We start from the raw sequence: 22240 nt of genomic DNA on the forward strand, positions 1-22240 counted from the left end.
ATCGACCAGTCATCCATTAATCCTCTCAGCTCTTCCAACAGTCTAAACAAAGCCAGAGTCGTGTGTGATGATTTTACAGCCTATACAGCAGAGAAAAGCGGGTTTCCAGAAAACTGTAACCTTAAGATGTAAAGCTTGAAAGCACCTTCGGTTTCGCTCCTCACCTGGTAATTGATTCTCCACACACATTATATAACAGGCTCAGTTTGTGCCGGCGAGCTTGTAAACATCAGCACCAGTCAACATTTGATATCCTTTGTCTCCCTGTCTGTTCTCGTGGAGGTTTAATCCTCCTGAGTTGGTTCAAAAAGCTGGAAACCTGGAGACAGACGTGATCGACTCTTTAATGAGACCGCATCTGTTTCAATGCTGAAAGAAGTATTGACACAACACAGCAGAGGAAAGGGTATGAGAAATATTTCTTATTCAGGTGGACAGCCAGTGAACGATGTGATGGAATATGTCTTACAAGAGTATATCAGAACCCGACAGATCACCAAGGTTACTATGACATCTTCCCTTCATTGTGAGGAGGAGGAGAAAAACATCTATAAAGCTTTGACTTGTATACAATGAGTTCTTTATCATACCATTAAAACACTATCTTTTAGTCTTTCATCATGTGCAAGGTATATCTTCATGGCAGAAATTACAATATAAACACTATGTGTGCGCTTGGTAGTTGTAATATTCAGGGTGTACAGACAGTGTAGGGCACGTCCACCTCCAGAACCAGGCTGTTCATCTAAATTTCAGGGCAGGGGATGAAAGGTTGAGCGCCTTCCTGCAGAATTTACAGCATCTTCCTCTTCTCGAACTCCTACGGAGACGGACAACAGAGAGGAGGAAGAAAAGAAACGACGTGAAATGAAGTGAGAGAGCTGGATGATTTATTCATGCGGAATTCACATAGCTCTGTTATGATCCTGTGTGTGAGATCAGCTGTTGAGGAGGGGGGTGGGAATCAGGCGGCAAGAGCTTTGGGGAGCCTGTTTTTCCTGGTAAGTGCAAATGAAGTAGCGTGTACGTGTCAGTAAGTTCCAGTTGTCAACACTAAAACAGCTCACTTCCTCCGATTCATCCGGGCGACAGCATCTGGAAGAATGTGATTTATGTGAAGCTGCAGTCGCTGTGTGTTATCAGCACGGTCCGACCATGTGACTATAAATGAGAACGCATTATATTGGCCATTAAAACGGTTGTAGCTATTTACATATTCAATTTGGAAAATATCACACAAACTGTAGGATGATAGAATATGTCGCTCACAGAGAATTCCCCATTGCACAGGGGGAAAGCAACTTAATGCTAATGTCGTTTATCAGGTTTACAGAACCCACAAGTGCTCATGCACATGTTGGCTCGTCCCTCCTCGGCTTGTGAATACCTGAAGGTCTACTGCCACCTTGAGGGGGAAATGGTTTTATTGTTTCTGAAATGTGAAATCCTGCTGAGGCAAAGCTCGGCCTCCCTGAGCTCGATAATCTGGGAAGGATGAAGGGAACGGGGAGAAATTTGGATAGGCGGGTGGATCAGAGAGCTGTGGACTGGTTCACTAGATCTTTACTTCACAGATGAGGTGAGGTAGCAGAGGGAGTGACAAAGGGATCAGTAATTAAAAGAGGAGAGTGGAGAGGAAAAGAACAAAAGAAAGAGTAATGGGATGTAAAGAGCGACATGAAAAAAAGAGGGGGGGCGGTTGTAACCAGACCCACTCTTTGTTGGTGCATGACAAGAGAGTAACTCAAGGACACAAGACAGGAATCCTAGGTAAGAGTAGAGTTGTTTGTGCCAGAGGGGGAGAAGAAGAAAAAAAGAAAAATACTGCAGACTTTTTGTGCGAGACTCAGACACTTGACAAGTCAAGAGGAAGAGGGGGAGTGAAATGAGCAAAGTAGAGATTGCCACTCAAATAGGACGGGTGAAAATACATCTGGATTCAAACTGAAGTGGCGAGCGGAGGGAAACATGACGTGAACTAACAGCGAAGACGTTTACAAGCGACGACGGCTTCCACACGACGAGGGACGGATGTATACGAGGAGGAGCAGGCGTCGTAAATATGGCCTGGGAGCCGGGTTTGGAATTCATTAAAACAATGGATCTAAAGCTCCTGGACACATCTGTACATGTGCGTGCATGGATATTGAGCGGAACAGGATAATACAGTCTGCTGCTGCGACTACGTGTCTCTGATATTTTGTAAACAACTAAAAGGTCATAATTATTCTACCTTGCATATGAATTAAGTCTTTCTCAGGAAAAAAACAACAAGTTTTCTACTATCTTGTCCATGCACCAGTGGAACTGAAAATGACTTTGTATCGTATCACTGAGAGTCTTGCATTTTTAATTCTGTTTCAACGTAGTGTTTATTATTCTTTTTAATTGTTAAAGGCCCAGAGCTCATATTTTCTCAATACATATCTTTCTGTGACGGGGACCAACATGAGCACAGACGTCCCAGCAGTATTTAGGGGTTCTGTTATTTTTATTGTCTGTTTTCTGTATTGGTGTCTCTGTCCTTGTTTAGTTGTTAGAAACTAGTTCATCTCTGTGAACAGATTCTGTGGGTGAATATGCATCTGGAGGCGAAGGACAAGATTTAAGGGCCAGAGACCTGGTTTTCATTTTTAGTTTGACCATGTCTGAGCAGGTTTTGGTTGCCTGCAGGTAAACGGAAGCAAAAAAAGCAGAACATATTGACCAATCAGCTTTTTAATTAATCTTCATTCATACGCAGATTGTAAATAGAGGTGAGCCAAAATGTCGTCTGGACCCTAAAACAGCTACTAAAGTGTGGAGAAACATTCAACTCTTGTACTAAAACAAACGAGTCAGGCTGTAAATCTTGGCCCAGACGACTCCTGTCTACACCGGAACGCCCCAAAACACTGGCTGCTGCCCCCAGAGGCTAATTCATTGCCAGACAATAGCTGATGGGCTCAGAGATCGGAAAAGGAAAACTTTTAACAAAGTGGACAGGCTGAGTTTGAAAATGTTAACTAATATTATGGCAGTGGTTGAGTTGAGTCCTGTCATGAGCTTTGTGTGTTAAACTGTTAAGGATGTTTCTGCTAGAACCAATTTGAATATTTAATGAATAAGCTAAAATTGCTAAAAAGGGAGAAAAAGTAGCTGAACTTTCCCAGTTTCACTGTCATATCAGAAGTTCAACATGTCAGTGTATGACAGGGTTGAAACTTCAATATATTTTTAATGAAGCCATGAGCTGCAGTAAGGGATGTCAAATCACAAACACTGGAGGATTCAAATCAGACTTCAGACTGGTTATTGTCTGATTTTACGCCACTTTAACTCCTTTTGATAAAAACAAAGTCATCAGTTCACAGTGAGGACCACGACGGAAAAAATATTTCTAATAAACTAGGAGCTGACAGTGTGTAGGGATTCAAATTCCAAAGTTTCTATTTCATGGTTTCAGTTTTCCAATGCACCAGTTTACTGGATGAGCGTTAGACAACTTGATATTGGATAAAATGCACGAAACAAGATATGAGATAAAAAGACATAATTTCCTCTGCAATATTCTACTTTAAGCAAATTGTCAAATGGCCTGAAATGAAAATGTTCCACCTTTTAGCAGAGACGATATCAGCATAGTGCATCCTGTTTACACCACCACTGCACTGTCAGGGTGTATCTGTAATTACTATGATGATGAACAGTGTACCAGCAAGAGCTTGAGTAACTGTGAGGACAGAAGCTTCTTCTGCAGTATTTGTTTCTTTCCACGATGTACCACTCTGGCAGGAAATGTGTTATTATTGCCATTGCACATTTAATTTGACTGGGAACATCTTGGAAACACACAGTGTACCTTTTCTGATCCTCAACACACGTTGGGAGAGTAAACTTGCTGTCGACAGAATGCAGAATCTAGACAAGGAGGTCGTTTTGCTTAACTTATCATGTTTTTAGCATAAAAACATCTGCTGCAGCAATATGCATAATTCATAAACTTCCAATTAAACTCGATGACGCATGTATCCCGTTTTGGAAAATTCATTTTTCCCCCTCAACACTCGTGTCGAGGCTCCTACAGGTCGGCGGCAGCAGAGATTCACTCTCACCACTGGAACAGCTGCGGCCGGGGTCGTCATTGTTTCCCACAGCCAAAGCGTTATGTCTCTTACGTGTCATTACTTTGATTACAGGGGTCAATGAGATTAACAGGGATGTATGAACACGATACGCAGCAAAATGAGCCACCAGCTAGCACGTTTTTCATCATTACGGACAATGATTATGAATTAAACTTTGCGGGGGAAAAACCACACAAAACACGTGTTAATCTATAATCGTGCGCAGTCGGGCCGGCAGTTGGTAATGAAAGTTTAAGATGATGAATGGGTGTAATACATGCTTTCATTTTTTATACATCTTGTTAACAATGCTTCCCCGAGATAAACTGAAATAAAGAAGCAGTGACGCCAACTCCGCCACTGTCAACACGCTCTTATTAATTTCTGCCCCTTCTTTTTCTGCCCGTCTTTACAGGATAGTAAAAAGTTCAATCTCAACCTTTCTGATCCCAGAAAATAAAATACATTCTTGTTTCCAGTGATCCTCCTCACATTTGTAACTGTTCGGGGATGAACGATGGTTCTACGAATGACCACCAGCGCAAGATATGTTGTTCTCTGGAGGCAAAAGCCAAGCATTATTAAAGTGGTATTACAAAGTGCTTATATTACCTCCTCATTAGTCGGGCTGGTTGTCAGCTTTTATTAGCTTACTTATAAATCTGTATAAAACCAACACGACCACCGTGTTTGTTTATTTGTGAGCTATTTTTAAAGCTCAATTAAACACATTTTCTATCATTTATCAACTTCGACAAATCTGAGCAAAACACCGGATTAGAGAATATTTGACTTTTTGTTGGTTATTAAGTTTGATTTCTAATTATCTCAAGACATTTGTATTTGACAGCAGCGACACTGAAAAGACTGAAGCCGGGGTCACGAAAAAAGATGCGAGACAGAGAAAGAGCGATAAGACGAGATTGATGAAAAAGGTGGAAAAAAACAACGGAGAGGGGGAATTCTGAATCCAATATATTTGGGATTATGTTTGTATAATGAGTTCAAATATCACTTTTGAGGAAGTTAGCTTCTGCACGTCTGTAATGGTGACAGTGTTAAATACGCTGAATAATTCAGGTGTGACATATGAATAATTCCAGCCTCTTAAATCCCTTTGCGGACGAGGAAACGCTGGATTCATCTCCCTGTCAGAGACCTTTCACAACGACACAGTTGAACGCTACGTGAGACTTTGTTCAGGTTTTATTCAGATATGACAGAATTATCATGGAAGCAGGAAATATTACAGTACAACTTAGACACTTATTCAGACCTGAGGCCCACCTAAAATATAATTAATTACATTTAAGGCTGAAGAAAAAAGGTGGCTATTTTTAGCTGACAGTGGATTATTAACTCGATCGAGAAAGCTTTTATTTTTAATTATAATTAATGTTTAGGTAAGTCTTTTAAAGGTTATCTACTACAACTATACCATAAACTTTAATATGTGATCCTGTCCTCTTCCACACCCCATTAAATGGTACAATTATCACATTACCATAATTACTATTACTGCCCTTGTCCCGTGATAAAAATCTGGCGGGGACTCACCTTGAACATAGAGCTGCCCAGCTGGGCCGGGGACATGCTGACTATGACTCCCGCCGACTGGAGGGCTGCAATCTTCTCTTTGGCTCCTCCCTTTCCACCAGCGATGATGGCCCCGGCGTGGCCCATCCTGCGGCCAGGAGGAGCGGTTAGCCCCGCGATGAAGGACACCACGGGCTTCGCATTAGCACCCTGGACGTGGAGGAAGAGAAAGAAAAACAGGAGTAGAGTGAGAATAGAAGAGGGGAAAAGTTTCAAGCCAAAGTGTGAGGATGCGACAAGATAAGGAGAAGGGAGGAAGGAATGAAGCAAAACAAGCAAGGGAGGGGGTTGTACAAAAATAGAGAGGATACATTTTCTGCACCTGTTTTTTTATCCATTCATGAGAAATCAAACATGCCGTGTCCTCCCATTACAGAGCCCCTGTGATAACAGGCTTGTCTGAGCAGCCATCTCCGTCTCAGCCTGCATTATTAAAACAAAGGGTCAATCAAGCCATTTAATTGCATGGGTTGGTGTATGACCAAATAGAGACTCAGGCTGCTGCCATTTCATATCGTCTCAATTCGGGGAGATGGTAATTAGTCATGCAGGCACTGATTAGCTCAGCGCCTGTCTATGCTGCTTGCTCGCTGATGGATGTTACGTTCAACAGTTAAGATCATTTCCAAGGTGAAGAGAGCTAATGTTTCATCTTCTGCAATAACATTAGCAGCGAGAGGGACGGAGAGTGTGAGTGCAGCATCTAATATTTCACAGTTAGGAAATAATAATCTAATTGTAGAGGATGGCTTTGTGTGCACGCACAAAAAACACACACACGCACAGGCTGTGGACGAACATCAACCTGGGAAATGTGAAGGACTTTGGCTAGAAATGCACCACTAATGATATATTAACACTTGCATAGTTAACAAGGAAAATGGGGACGCGAGAGAAGGAATATCCCTTTAAAGTGCTCTTAATATGTTATGAGCATCTGTTCTTGGCGCTGAAAAGTGTCAGCACCAAACAAATTACTGCCAAACTCGACTCAGAAGTCAAATCACGTTTCTAAATAAACAAACCACCTTTGTGGGAATCGAGTCTTAAATCTACCTCCAACGAAAAGGGGTTTAATTACTCTTAAACCCTGCCTCCCCGGATACTAAGTACTAATGCATACAGGGAGGGGAGTCACACCGCCGCTCGCTTTACTCCTCATTTTGTTTTCCACTGTAAGCACTTCAGATGTATTCCCTTAATTATGAACCGATGAGGTGGTTTGTCTCCCTCAGTGTGCTCACATGAGTGGTGGAGGGTCTTTGTTCTGCAAACACTAAAAACAACTCTGGTCTGATGTGAGGAATCACATTCACAAGCTTAAAAAATACGAGACAATTATACGCTTCTATAAACTGGTAGACATGAATAAAACCTGGCATGTGTGCGCACACATGTGGAGCCAACTGATTTCTTATTTTTTCTAATCTTCGGCTTCCTCCAGACGACGACCAGCTTTAGTTTCCAGTGTTGTTTACACAAGAGTCACGAGGGGTTTAGTTAAGCTCAACGGAGACGGGCTGGGCTATAAGTCAAGAGGCTGAAAAATAAAAAAATAATACAAAAAATTCTATAAACCTCCGAGGCTGCTTAGGTGCCAAACAGTCCGACCTACTTGCTATGCATGACGCAGATTGTTATTTGGTCTGTCTGTGTAAAACCTATTCCTGACTTCAGAAAGCCTGTGAAGCCGTGGTAATGATAGGCACTCCTTTGATACAGGTGACTTCTTAAGACCATATGATGTTGGCAAGCATCGCAGACGCTGATGAAGACTGAGTCCTGAAATATGCTATGCATCATAAAAGCTGACAGCAGGAGCCGGTAGGAAATATCGGCTTGTTTTCCTGTATTTTACTGAATTAAGGCGTCGGTAGATAAACAGTCTGCAGCAACTCAGCTGTAACACTGATGGATACAGAAATCAATATCTCTTCACCTTTCTGGTATAATGCATCTTTCTCAAACAGGAGTTCAATATATTTAATGTTGCATGACACAAATCAATCACGACACCGGACCTTTAATTTCACCGGGCATTCAATACATAATGTGACCAGTGTGGCAGAATTTGTCAAGTTAATGTGAAACGTCAAGCGTCTTTAAAAATAACAACTATTTTCTTCAAACGTCTGAGTGATGTGGTCCAACAATATTCTGCCGGGGTTAGAAATGTTTTACTCTTTCCACCAGATATTAGTTTCCGTGTTTTTAAGTGACTGTTGGAAAATGGTGACATATAGTTGGCAGCGTATTAGATAAATAAAAACTAATGCAGTGAAGCTAATGCAATAAATTCTTCCTTCTAAAAGTTATAATGTTCCAATTTTGTTTATGTTTATATTTATGTTTTCACTCCTGTCCATTTATTTTACGTAAAAACTACTAAACTGATTTCTACAATATTTAGTGGAAGGATGGGAGATGAGCTAAGAAAGAAAAATCTATAAAATGTTGGCACCAATCTGGACAAAGCAGCGGTTCCAGGATTTTTCTTTTTAATTTTCTTTGACGTTGCCAAGGGACATGCTGGACCAAACTGTTTTTATAGCAACAAATAACTAATTAAAAACAACCTGACCAGAAAAATTTACACTTGAACAAACATCAGTGTGATAAGAACTACTTTAAAAAAAAAACTCTTGATAAACTTGATATTTAGTTTGGACCATGTCCCATCCCCTAACATGAAGGAGGCGGGGTTTATGTCCAGCCAGCCACCCTGGCCACCTTTGCTTGGATAATTCTACTTATTGTTTTCATAAACATGACAGAACTGCGTTGGTTTTACTGTTATTTCTTCAAGTCAATTTGAAAACAACTTTTCCAGATGCTGCGATCTCGTGCTTGTCACCATTTTTGTTGATGTTGACCATCATGGATGTGACCATCGAGACAGCTCTTCCTGCCACAATTAGCCTTCAGTGCACAAAACGCCAGACCAATTTAAAATTATTGAACCAATTAGGAGGTGTGGGTGGAAATGTAGAGGTCGAGAAACAGCTTGTTGGCAGTTTGCTTGCCTATGTTTCCAGGCCACTGTCAATCAAATCTGATCAGACCACACATGCGATGTCCTGATGAGGTCACTTTTTGAGAGTTAAGCTCTTGATAACTCACAGGAATGGCTTTTCCCCAGAACTTTAAATTTGATACTAAGAATTATATTGATCCTCTAATCTGCCAAATGTTTGTCGGATTAATAATTTTGTCTATAAAATGACAGTAAATGATTTTTTTCAAACAAAGATGTTCAGTTTATCAAAATAATTGACTGATTGACTTATTGATTAAAAAACTTAACTATTCCAGCTGTTGAAGGTTAAAGAGAAATTCAGAAACTATTTAGAAAACAGTTTTCAGGAGCTTTGAAGACCCAGTGACATGAGAGATTACTCATTTGGAATAATGTGATCATTCTTACCAGAATTCATAGTCTACTTGAAAATTTGTTATCATTAAAACCCAGAGCAAAGTGACTTGTAAATGAGTTTTTCAGCTCAGGCTCGAAATTCATACCACAAGTAACATAGAAAGGTTTATCAAAAACAAAGAAGCTCATGAATTCATTCAATCTTCTTGATCGTGAGAGAACAAAGAGAATCTATCATGAAGTTGAGATCTTCACTATTTTGTAAAATATACTTATATTGGGAGATTTGGCTGAGTTCACCTGCTGCTCATTTCCTGCAACACTGTGCTTCACATAATAAAAACAGGAATACATGGGAGCTGCCCTAGGTGAGTGTGCTGCTGACTTGAATTCAAATGTATTCAAATCAGGAAAAGTTAAGTTTCCTCCGAAGTAAAACAACGTCTCCAGACTGCTTTTGAGCTTTGACTATTAAGAAAAAAGGTTCAAATACGCTGTTTAATGGACAATGTTCTACACAGTTGACTTTCAACAGAAGATCCGCAGCTTACTCGCATGCTCTGCTGAGCTTTTTCATGCACGCGTTTCAATTGAGCCGTCCCTCGCTGTCAAAACTCTGGGTGCTCGGGCGGGTGGGGTGCGGGGTGGTGTGTGTACTTTATTTGTGGAGTGAGAGAAGTTATTCTCCTAAGACGCCAGCAGGAGATTTGCATGCATTAAAGCAGCCGAGGGCAAATCAAATCCATTTCTCAGCTCCAGAGAACTACAAGCGTGCGCGTATACACAGAAACAAACGCGTGCACACTGAAAAATTAACAGATTAAAAAGTCGTCCGCAGGGAGTTAAGTGCCAAGTACAGGCCAGTTACAAGTTCTCAGCTACTTGGCTTCACAAGTCACTCATCACCATACTGCTCTTTATCGCATGCATCACAAAAGGTTCACTGCTCATCAGCACTGCAGATTTCCAGAAAACGCCCCGTGACTCAGGCGCACACGCCATCTGTCACTATTTATCTTTATCACACAAATCACACGGACACTGAAAACTGAGACGGGCAGCTGAGGCTGTGATCAAAAAGAAAGGGCACTTTCACACTTCTACTTTGTTCCCGCACTGCGATGGTTTCCAGCGTTCACTACATCTGATGGATTTGAAAGGGCATGACTACGAGCTAATTCAGGAAAGGATAAATGTTTTATACGAATCGATATATCTGCAGAGGTGACGTGCTGGGGCAGAGAATATTAGGAGGAGAGCAAAGTGAACCAACAGGTGTCCTGTGTGTTATTTCCTTACAGAGTTGTGCTGTTTGAGGTATTCTGCTGCATTCTCCTCTGCATCGCCTCCGATTTCTCCGATGACGATGATGCCCTCCGTCTTGGGATCCTGCAGGAACACCTCCAGACAGTCTATGAAGTTTGTACCATTGAATGGATCGCCGCCAATACCTTGCAGGAAACAAAGCAAACACGTGTTGTAGAGTCAAGTCTCTTGGAGGGTAAACCTGTGCATATTTGAGCATGACTTGGCTGCAGAGCCTGAGAGAAGGAAAATCAGCAGCTGGAACTCAAATTTATGTTTATATGGTCTGAAAATCAGCAGTGAGGTTGTTCAGTGGTTCACTGGTGTCGGGATGTTAGTGAATTTCACATCTCACCTTTTATTCCCTTGTACTGACTAATTCAAGCCTTTCTTTCAAAATGTCCACATCACCAGCACAAGCAGTTACCAGTTGATCTATTATTATATAGATTTTAACCCAGTTAAACAACAAAAATCCAAAAAACGTGTTGCTTGCTTACGTTCCCAGGCCACTGTCAATCAAACCAGACCACACATTCCCGGCTCTGGTAAGAAGGATTATCTCACCCTCTGAGAGTTAAACTCTTAATAATCAATAACTCCTGAGAACAGCTTTTCCCCAAAACTTTAAACTTGAATGTGTTTTCATTTTTCATCGCTGTTAATGTTTTTCCCCCCAAAGGTTAAAAGTTAAATTAATCTATTTTAAATGTGCAATTGCTGTTTTTATCCCCTGCAGAAACCAGCTTTAGTAAACAGTTGCGTATTTACACATTAAGCAGACATGGAGCAACATTAGAGTCGTTTTCGGAGATAAACTCAGGACAATTGGGTCCTGAAATATTCTGGAGTTTGCCTTTCGCATATGAAACATGCAGTAGGAGAATCTGTGTCATTCACAACAACAGGAAAATCTCCAGACTGTCCAAGTAAGGGTTGGCATCATGGAAGAGCGTGCAGGAGGCAGGACGTAACCTTGAACTTCCACTGTGGAAATCAGGTGTTTTTCTTTACAGCACCGACACCAGCATCAGACAGTAAAAAACTCTTGAATCTTGTTGCCTTTCCAAGTTGACATTTTCTCTGACATCTTTCATGTGACAAATCATTTTCATCCAGAGATATATATATATTTTTTATTTATTTCAGTTTTGCTTCTGTCGCATGTCTTGAAGCTGATCCAGATTTATTTTAAGTCATATTTCTGGTGTCCTGACAACTTCAAGTCTGATATTTACTGTCCTTTACCTCTGGTTTGGTCTTAACAAACTTCTGAGGCAAATGCATCTCCACTATGTTCACCAGACAGTCTCTAACTGTGCCCGTCTGCAGTTTGTTGCTGAGCAACTGGGGCTTTTTTTGCAGTATAACAGCCGTATCTGGAAAATGACTATAAGATGGAAAGGACACCAGGACAGGAAAGTTGTGGGCTGTTACAACCAAAACAAGGAGCTGAAAGGAAGATCCACCGAGGTGAAGGGAAATACAGAGTCATGTGATAATTATGTTGGTTTCACATACAATTGGTTATGTAATTTATTGTCAAAACCAAAATGTTAATCTTTAAAGCAAGGGAAAAGTGACCACCAGTTTGACCACTTTCTGAAGTCACTGTAGATGAGAAACATTTTTTAAATAAAGTTACAAAAGGACAAAGGAACCCCATTATTCAATTTGACTTCAAAGTCACTTCAGAAGTTTGTTAACTGTCCCAAACCGCCTTTATCTCCGCACGGCACTTTAATGGGCCTGCTCCTTTCATAACCAGGGAACATGACTGTCGAAGCTTTTTCAAATCACAAGAGACCAATAATTGTTTTTTTCTTTAAAAAAATAATTTCCATGGAAAATGATTCCAGGATCTATAAAAGGTTGGGCAAACCTCCACAAGACAAATCTTCAAAGACAAGATGTCACCTAAATTTATATTCATACATTAAAAAAACCTGGCAATACCAAGAAAAAAAGAATTGCATGAATAATAATCAAAGAGAACCACATTACTAGCAACAAAGATGACAGTGATATTAAATATTGTAACAAATGTAATTTGCTGTAGCCTCTAGGTCGCACTCAGACTTAAGAAGTTGCGAGCAGAAGCGCCAATAAACCCCTTAATGAACTCTACAATATTTAATTTGGTTGTGGCACTGGCTGCATGAAGTCTGGTTAAAGGGCATAATTAAAATGTAGGAATAATAATAATGCCAAAGCCAAGTTGTTCTTCAGTTAATTCCAGTGTCCAACCAGCCCTTCTCGTGTGGCAGGTTTTCTTGTAAAAAAGTTAATCTTATATCTGCAGTGTTGCAAAGAAATAACAGAGTTAGGTTCAGGTACAGAGTGTGCCCAAATGTTCTGATACAATTTAAACATATAGACTGATCCTGTATGGTTGCATTCATAAAACAAGTACAAAATTGATGAATAAATATGTTGAGTTAGTTAAATTAGTTTTTAGACAGAAACATAGGCTGTTCCATAGAAAGTCCCAGCTTTAGGCTGTGCTATGAAGCTGTATGTGTTGTTGATCCACAGTAGAAACCAGTACATGGAAGGAATGGGAAGTTCCACATACAGTTTGTACTTAGGGATTGTGGAAATGTATTACTGGAATTTAAACAGTGACACCTGGTAACTATCTATCAGCTTATAAAACACTTTAAAAAAGCTCAATTCCCCAATGTGTCATAATAGCATGGTACTGTTTGCAGTAGCAATGGCACCATCTAAATAAGCTGCTTCATGAAAGTCATGATCAACTACAAACAAAACATTAAGTGGAAAACTACAGGCGGGTATTTCATAAGAAGATTCACAGAATACTTCAATGGTAACAAGAGCATTCAGTTCAGAATTTTAAGTGTCAGATAAGTGATGTAGAATCGCAGGTTTATCTCGTCTGGTTTGTTCAGAAACAAGACATTTCCTGTCTATGCCCATTTTCCCCAAGATTCTGAGGTCAAAGACGTTTTGAAAAGACAAAGACGACGTTTCAACTGACACCTGCGTCATTCTTTGCATCCGTTCAATCTGAGTAAAAGCCTTTCAAAGAAAACCCCAACTTCAATGCTCAGATCTGAGGAGGACATTCTAAGCAGTGATCACAAAGTTGGTAAGTGGACTTTTAATGTCTGTGTTGAAAAGCATCAACATCTGAAGAGTGTTATTTAAAAGGTGAATCACTTTCCTAATACCAGTAAATCCTGTAAAACTTTCACAAGTTTATGTCTCTGAGTAAATATTAAAAACACCCATATCTTTGGTACCAACTTTCTTATGTCTTGTGATTCAGGCCTTATGTCTTATTAACATTCACTACAAGGTTCAAGTCAAATGCCAGTATGTGATGTTGAGTGTCTGGTATCAAAGGACAATCTGGTCAGCAAGTCAAACGCAGCACTTCATTTATTTTTAAATAATATTTTCTGTGAAACATTCCTCAATCTTCTCCAAACAAGCAAACAAAGCTTGCTTTATTCAAAGCTAATTGGTTCTTGTTTGAATAATATTTTAAAATATCCTTTGTTATAAGGATTTGATAACGACATTATAGGAATCATTGCCATTTTTTAAAATATATGTGTCAGCCGCTACATCAGTTTCGTCCCCCAAATTATCTCAGTCAGCCTCTAGGTAACAATCTGTGTTACTGTGTGCTAAGTTTAAAATCAATTTGCCACATATCATTGCAAGCTTACCAATGCAGAGAGACTGTCCCAGACCGACTTGTGTAGTTTGATGTACAGCTTCGTACGTCAGGGTGCCCGATCGAGACACGATGCCTGAAAGGCAGATTAAGAAAACATTTTGTGATGTTATAATTCTTTGGTAAAACATAATATAAATAAAATACTGATATGACAGAAAATCCATCTGGTTTTTTGGTCCAACTTTCAATGAAACTTTGTCAACATTAGAGAAAGTATAAAAAAAAGACCACTATCTTCTCTAACAGCTGTTCTGCCGATGCTTTGAATGAATGATACAGTCGATTCATTATAAAAACGGACTTCCTGTAAAGGTTCATTGGCCAGCAGCAGCACACACTCTGATTATCAAGCTGTCAGCAACAAAAGAAGACAAGAAAGATATTAAGGAATAAAGTTTTTCTTTTCTATCACACTTTTTTGTTGGAGAAGCCTTCGTCAATATTTAAGGAACCTGTGAGCCGTCGATCAGCAAACATTCTTAAAAAACCTTTAGCATTCATGGCGCCTTATATTTTCATGTATAAATTAAATGACTAAAAGATTCAAGAAGATAAAGTGTATTTTCACAGACAAATTATGAAACTCACCAATTCTTCCTTTCTTGTGGATGTGACCCGGCATGATCCCGATCTTACATTCTCCAGGCTGCCAAAAACATAATATTGAATTTGAATTAAAGTTAAGACCATTAAGTGTTCATACGATTGTATTTATTTAACTTCACTATATCTGCCCCCAACTTTAAACTCAATCTCCAGTTCAACTTTTTTCTTAATATTTCTCTTAATATTTTGCCCACTTTCTTAACTGTTTTTTGTCCAGATGCAAATTTTGTTTTATCTCAAAATCCAGATATTGTGTGAGTCAAACCCAGTAACTGACATTATTAATGCTACCGCCAGCACAGAAACAAACAAACAAAAACAAGAGGATGAAAACTGCGCTCCTTTAAGGTTTCACTTTGTCTGTGTAGAATAGTAATGCAGTCGATCTGAATTACTCCTACACCCTTGAGAGAGAGCTTGTGCTTCCAGCTCTCTCTCACAACAACAACAGAAAACTGCAGAAAAAGAAAGGATGTGCCCCAGTGTGAGTGAGTGAGTGTGAGTGCTTACGTTGATGACTCCTGGACAGTTGGGGCCGATAAGACGAGTGGCGCCCTGGCGCAGCAGCTTATGTTTGACCCTCACCATGTCCTGCTGGGGGATGCCCTCAGTGATGCAAACCACGAGGGGGATCTCTGCATCAATGGCCTCGATAATGGCAGCTGCCGCGAATGGAGGAGGTACATAAATCACAGAAGCATGTGCCCCTGTGCCCTCTTTTGCCTGAAGCGAGGAATATAAGTTATAGGTAGTGTATTAAAAAATTGAAATTCTAAAGTTATGAAACAGTGCCACCTAATGTTTCTTTAAAATATCTGAAAAGCCCCACTGGCCTTTAAAAGATATTGCTGCAAATGTATCTGCTCCAAACCATCTTGTCTAATTACACTTACAGCAGATTTTAAGACACCCACACATACATACCTCCTTGACTGAGTTGAAGACGGGCAGGCCGAGGTGGGTCTTACCACCCTTACCAGGGGAGACACCTCCGACTAACTGGGAGCCATAATCAAGAGACTGCTGACTGTGAAACGTTCCCTACAAGGAAAGAGGAGGCAAGAGGAGACAGTGTGGGTACGAGTGTGTAATGAAGTGGGGTACAGCCACTTCTGCAGCGTCAACCTTGAAATATCATTACAGACAGAGAAGAAGGAGGAAATATGCTGCCACCCAGGATTAATCACCTGTGCTCCCGAGTAAAAGGGACGGATACAGAAGTGATAGCGGGGTTCTTCCAGGGATGTAACTGCGGGTAAATATAGTCAATGAGGAGGAATCAAAATGTTCTTGACGGATAATGATGTAAGGCTTAGTTTAAGCTCCTCGCAGAACATTTGAAAAACAAATCACAAGCGGCTTTGGATATTCTCCAACTGTGACGGTAAATCATCTCCCAAGAAAGACGTTGTGTTTTCCACGCAAGAGGGAACCTGGCGTGGCGGCCACAGTTAGAGCATTTCAGTCCGTCACAAAGTAGCTTCATGTGATGTTAATACAAAGAAAATGAGTAAAGAGAGCCTATTTGTTTGGGAATTGGTACAAATCCCCATCAGGGCCCATTTGAAATAAAAATAATAATAAAATGAAGCAGCAATAACAATGAAAGAAGTATAATATATTTAGGAGATAAAATCATGCGAGTGATTTTCAGCTGCTCAGATCCCGTCACTCTGTCGTCAGTTAATTATTATGTTATAGAGGCTGAAACAATGTAGATTAAGTAGCAAAGGGTCATAACTACAAGTGCAATTAAATGATCCTAATGTAAAAATCCTAACTGGCCTATTAAGAGGAATAAGAAGCCATGAATCAGCACCCCCCCCCCCCAATCCCAACATAATAGACTCCTTCCCCGTGCTAACTTTGCTGTTTTTGCCAGTCGTTATCGCAAATGTTGGGACAATAAATTTGAAAAATGGCTTGCTTATCAAGCCAGCAAGAAACGACAATGTGCACTGAATAGCACTTTCTTCATTTCTCATCCGTTTCTAATTACCCGGAGTGTTCACTGGAACTATATTTAACAATCTTTTATTATGTTGAAGAGAAAGTGGAAGATGAAAAATGGACTGTGAACAAGGACAGGGGGGGTAAGGATATAAATCTGCAAAGTCCATGTTTCTGGCTTGTTGAACACGCTTGCCAAGAGTTTTTTTTTTATTATTCTCCTTGACTGGACACCGTTCAAACTGATTTACCTGAGCCTCTTCATGCTCTTGAAAAATGACTGGACGGATCAACAATCCGTCATGCAAAGATGTTATTGGCTGAAACAATGAGTAACGGATGTCAAGGGGGAAAAATGAAATTTAAAAATGAATGAAAATGAAAGTAAAACTGAAAAGTTCCTTTTTCCCCACCCAAAAACAAGAACAAACCTGATTCACAGGCCATTAAATCAAACAACTCTCAAAACTGTGAACTACAACAAAGTACAACACTATCAACTGATCCAATGACAGGCTTAAAGCATTTATTGAGATCACAAGTATCATCATCAACTGGAACGGCACTCAGTAGAGCGCATATCCCTGCCAAGGCCTGATCGTCCCCTTGAATTCAATCAAGGTGCTGCAAATTGCACACACTTCAGCTTTTCCCATAGAATAACTCACTCTGTGGCGGTAACGGAGATGCGATTGCACGCGCACAACGGTGACTCTCACGTGCAACAGATTCCGAGTGATAGGTACACAGACTAAAGAGTGAAAGAGAAGTCCTTGAGTGAGCAAAAGAATTGCACTGATGCCACAACTGCAGCTGAAACTTTGAGGTCTGACTCACTGCCTGCGTGGACGGTACAAATGCTACGGACAATAGCGAGAGCATGTGGCAAATAGCGCTGCTCTCACCAAGTTTGAGATTTCTTATGTTATTATGAGGTGATTAAAAACATGTTGGAAACTGTTGCAGGACAAATTAAAACATGAAGAGCCACCACAGTCTAGAAGATTAATGGGAAACACTGCAATTCATTGCCTTAAATATGCCTGATGCATGTATATACACCACCAAACAAACAAATGGGTAAAAACATAACCCTTTTGGTAGAGGTAAAAATACCACAAATAAAAAGAAGCTCTTAAACTTTTACCCTTTGAATGAAACTACTTAAATTATACTCAACACTTATTTGATTCTTAACATCTTAAAATGCATTTATGTTTAACTCTGTGCTCTCTATTGTGACCCTTCTGTGTCTACTCAGTTTACTGTATATACTCTCATTACTGTTGTCCCTGAGAGGAGGGACAAAAAAGTCCTGGAGGACTTTGTTTCACTTGTGAAGGAGTCCTTCACAAGTGTTATGCATGGAAATGAAACTTCCTCTGGTACTTTTTGTTGCTCTTCTTGAGGAAACAGAGGAGTAGGTTTTCCTCATCTGACCTGATTGTTTAAGAGTGGAGAGTGCTGTGTGTTGAACATATTTTAAAGTGCTCTGAGAAATATTTGGGTCTTGAACTAACATCTTTCTTTGAGTAAAAACGTAGTGAAAATAATGACCTTGTAAAAATCTCTCTTCTTTTGTGACCTTAGTCATGCAGGAACACAAAAAGAGGAATTGTGTGTTTTTCTGAGATTTCACAATGACCTTAATCAAATCCAATGTGAAGCAATCATAAAAAAAACGTGATGATAATGATGAAGTTGTCTTTACAAACCTGTTTCCCTGTGAATCCTTGGCAGATGACCTTTGTGTCCTTGGTGATGTAGAGGTTCTGTCTTGTTCCCGTATAACAGTGCCTGACTCCACTCTGCTGCACTGATGGGCAGATGTCAACATAAATCATCAAAACATTATACAATCAAATCCTCATACCAAACTTGGCAAAGACTAATCAAGGTCAGAAAATTCACATGAAGATAAAAAAAATATTGTGAAAATGATTTGAAGACTAAAATAAAAAGAAGTCAAAATGCAATTTGTCAATTTTCTACATTTTCTATTTTCACAATAAATAGTATAAGCTTTAAAAGAATAACAGCAGTCTTCTCAATTCTCTTACTAAAAATTATCCTTTGGACTCAATACTTGGTGTGTTTTGGCAACAGTGTCTTTCCTGCTCCAATGTCATTTATTGTTGCTAAGCAGCAGGTTTTCTTTAGACTTTACTGCACCTGTGACCACATTTTGTGTTTTTCTTGTTTTGCATAATTTCTAATTAGAGATGGTTGCTTCTGCTGTGGAACTGTTAAGGTGTCACGTTACTGCTGAAGTACTTTGCTATAATTAACTGCAACGGTCTCCTCAAGCTTTTTGTGAAATTTGTTATCTGAAACTTGCCGGGTAACTACATGCATTTAAAACATGTTTGGAAGCGGAACAATGCTGCTTCATAATGGAGCAGTTAAACATTGTTTACAGCGGTAAACAGGGTTTATTTTTATTACACTGACATTACATAAAATGACTATGTGTTATAATCCTAATTTTCTTATCTCACTGTTTTGATTCTCAGGTCTGTATATTTACTGTGGGGTTCAGTTCATTGTCACATCTTTTATAAACTCTTTTAATCAGTTGCAGACAGATTTTCATGTCCCACAGGCCCAGGCTCAGAAAACAACAAGACAAATTTAGGTCAAAGTGCAAATGAAGAGGCTCTACTGTATAGAGAGTGTTGCATCTACTGGGAAACAAATGAAACACACACAAAGAGTTGTATAGCAGCCCTGCAGTAAATGTAAAACTAGGAACATGCTGCACCAATTACAACATCTGACAAGACAGACTGTGACATGCTGGGGCCAAAACTGGTATAAATGGCTAAAAGTATTTGTTTCCCTTAATCTAACACATTGTTAAAAGCAAATCCACAATATAAGGCTTCACTAAACATAATTTGTTATAGTTGCTAATTCTAAAATTGCTCCACACATCAGTTGACAGATAATTAGATTAGAACACTAATATAAACAATTAATGGTTTAGGTAATAGATTACATAAAGGCCAAACATTGACTAGCTATTCAAATCTCACCCAGAGCCTTGTGAACACGTATTCTTAAATTGAATCAATAACAAAAATGTACCAGTAATTGAAAAATGATTAGCTTCAGCCTTAGGCTTGTAAAACAAGACTTTGCATCAAAAACAGATGATATTGCAGGAATGTAATAAAACAAAGGGGACACTGGGTGCAACAACCTCATCATCAGCTATTGTTGAGTTGACTATTCTGTTGCACATGTCTTGAAACCTTAAGACGACAAATACAATTAATTCAAATAGCTGTGTCCTTCAGCATATGTGAGTAGGCTCACCTCTGAAAGAAAACCACATGCAACTTAAATCACCAACAAGTACTTTGTATAAAATAAAGTGTCTGGTGAGTGTTCATGTATGATCTCAAATCTAAGTAACTTGTTTCCACAGACTCATCTTTATGCAGAGACGTATTGTGATTTTACCTGGGCACTATCTGACAGAAGTGCCTGACTCGCAAACCAGCAGTCTCCCCCTGTCTGGCTGAACTTTGCTCTTCTGTCAGTGCCTCAGTCTGAGACGATTTATCAATGACACAGTGCAAAGTCCAGTTCCCCACTTCAGCTCATTGTCAGGACAATCTGACCGAGTCTCGGACCACATGTTCGCATCTCTTGATTTAAAAACAAATCACACCAACTGTGCCCTTGTCGAAGCACCGTCTAAAATTAGAGTTGTCAGATCTGTGGAGCTGTGAGAAGCCTGGAGACAACAATCAGTGCTGGAGGACAACTGAGCTCAGGTTTCACTGACAGAACAACAGCACAGTGGATGGACATGATGTATGTAGTTGAGAGGACAAGCAAGGTCAAAGACAGACACTTGGCCTGAGTGTAAAGCTGACTGCAGGGCACACTTAGGTCACATTTGGTCGTTAGCGAAAAAGGCTAGCTAGTTAGCTTGGCTTTCAGTGTAGTCCAGTGGGAAGGCTAATGTAGCTAACTAGCTGGGTGACAGCCAACCTGAGGGGGCTTTGCTAGCCGGTGCAGCTCTATGTGAGCCCGTGTAGCTCAGCTAGTGTTCAACACAGAGACAACGAATGAGCTCGTGTAGCAGAAACAACACAGACAGACACTTCCAGTGGTTAACACAGTGATTAGTTTGATATACTTACAGAGCAGCCTGGCAAACAACCTGCTGTGAGACATCTTCGGTCATTCACCAATGACACCGGAGGATGAGGACCCGACCTCTGGAATTTAGCTGTCCACAGATATCCTCGTGGAATCTGCTTTAAAATATGTCTTTTTTTACAAGGAACTCCAAGAGGTTCGTTTTTATTCTCAATTTTCTTTTTTGGGAGGGGGAGCTGTGAATTTAGTACATGAAACAAATACAGGCAGTGCCATTCCTCCAGGCGATAAAGTGAGCTGCCTAAATTCGCAATCATTTCTGGGAAGTGAAGTTCTCCAGCGTGTGCCTGAAAGAAACCTTTGTCAGCACTAGAGGGCGCATCAGTCCCAAGAATCATTTCTGCGGACGTCACATTGAACACCTTTGGATAAACCGACATTTGACAATCAGGCATAAAATATTAAATGAAAAAACAACAACAATCATAGGACAAATTCCTTTGACAAATTACCTTACAAGTGTTTCCTGTGTGAAATGTATACTGTCACTTTCATATTATCATTCATATTATACTAATATTACTGTAAATATGTCAGGTTGAGCTACTGGACCTTTCCCTAATATTTAGTGAGTTTGTTCTTCCACCATAAGGACGTTTTACAGCCAACTTTTTACTTCACTTAATATAAGTTTTAAGTAGATTCAGCTACTAGTGTTTAGAACACATCACATTGTGTGAGTAAAACTTAACTTTTTTTTCTCCACACTGCATTTTGGTAATAAGTATTTAAACCATAAAAAAAACCATACAAACTTGACTCCATCCAGTCCATCTGGTTTTTATCCTAGATATGAATGTGTAATTATGTAGATGAAGTCCATCTGTAATGTTACAGTGTATCACAGTATTGATATACTATATCATGGCACAGAGAGTTTGTGGCAGTTTGAGCATGAAGAAATTCGTTCCAGCAAATTGAATGGTTCTTCGTCCAATTGATACAAAAAATTATATCAACTGAAAAACTAAATTAACCAAACCCATAACTGTGAATATGTAGCAGTTATCAAATGATTGCAGAGAGGTTGTTGGCTGTAGTTTACGGATTATAATGTAAACAAGATAATATCTATGGTAATACATAAAGTATATATCTCAGTTTGTCAGTAAACTCAAATAAAACATTCAATACATACTTATTTATTTCATTAACACCCATTGTCTTTGGACCTTTGTGTTTACCGTACTTTAGAATTGTTTGATTTTCTAAAAATTATAAATTAGTATAAATAAATAAAAATTATAAATATATTGTTATAAATTATTAATACAACTTAAAATCATCAATACGTTTAGTTTAAATTACACAGAGGTAGATTCAAGGTGCGTTAGAGGGACATTAAAAACAACACAGAGAGACATTTAAAAGAAAGGTGTTTAAAATCAGAAAGCATACTTTAAAACGATTTCGAGAAAAATT

At 39.5% G+C, this 22240-nt stretch overlaps 1 protein-coding gene across 1 annotated transcript; it reads right to left on the reverse strand.

The window, feature by feature from the left end:
- Window positions 1-400: 400 nt before the first annotated feature.
- On the reverse strand, window positions 401-20942 carry suclg1 (succinate-CoA ligase GDP/ADP-forming subunit alph). The gene is made up of 9 exons (XM_035168834.2): window positions 20800-20942; window positions 18361-18461; window positions 15620-15736; window positions 15206-15418; window positions 14678-14735; window positions 14079-14162; window positions 10375-10526; window positions 5664-5852; window positions 401-820 (listed from the first exon to the last, which is right to left on the reverse strand). The coding sequence occupies exons 1-9, from the start codon at window positions 20831-20833 to the stop codon at window positions 794-796; spliced, it is 975 nt and encodes a 324-aa protein (XP_035024725.1). The 5' UTR covers window positions 20834-20942; the 3' UTR covers window positions 401-793.
- Window positions 20943-22240: the final 1298 nt, after the last annotated feature.

This window comes from Hippoglossus stenolepis, chromosome 2 (genome assembly GCF_022539355.2).
Source record: "Hippoglossus stenolepis isolate QCI-W04-F060 chromosome 2, HSTE1.2, whole genome shotgun sequence".
NCBI classification, from domain to species: Eukaryota; Metazoa; Chordata; class Actinopteri; order Pleuronectiformes; family Pleuronectidae; genus Hippoglossus; species Hippoglossus stenolepis.

What these genes read in the sequence shown, in the direction of transcription:
- suclg1 (XM_035168834.2), bottom strand. Translation starts at nt 20,833, where the DNA reads ATGTCTCACAGCAGGTTGTTTGCCAGGCTGCTCT. An exon ending in GGGACAGTCTCTCTGCATTG is followed by an intron (nt 10,527 to 14,078) that starts GTAAGCTTGCAA and finishes GTTTCCTGCAAG; the next exon opens with GTATTGGCGGCGATCCATTC. An exon ending in ACCTCAAACAGCACAACTCT is followed by an intron (nt 5,853 to 10,374) that starts GTAAGGAAATAA and finishes CTCCACGTCCAG; the next exon opens with GGTGCTAATGCGAAGCCCGT.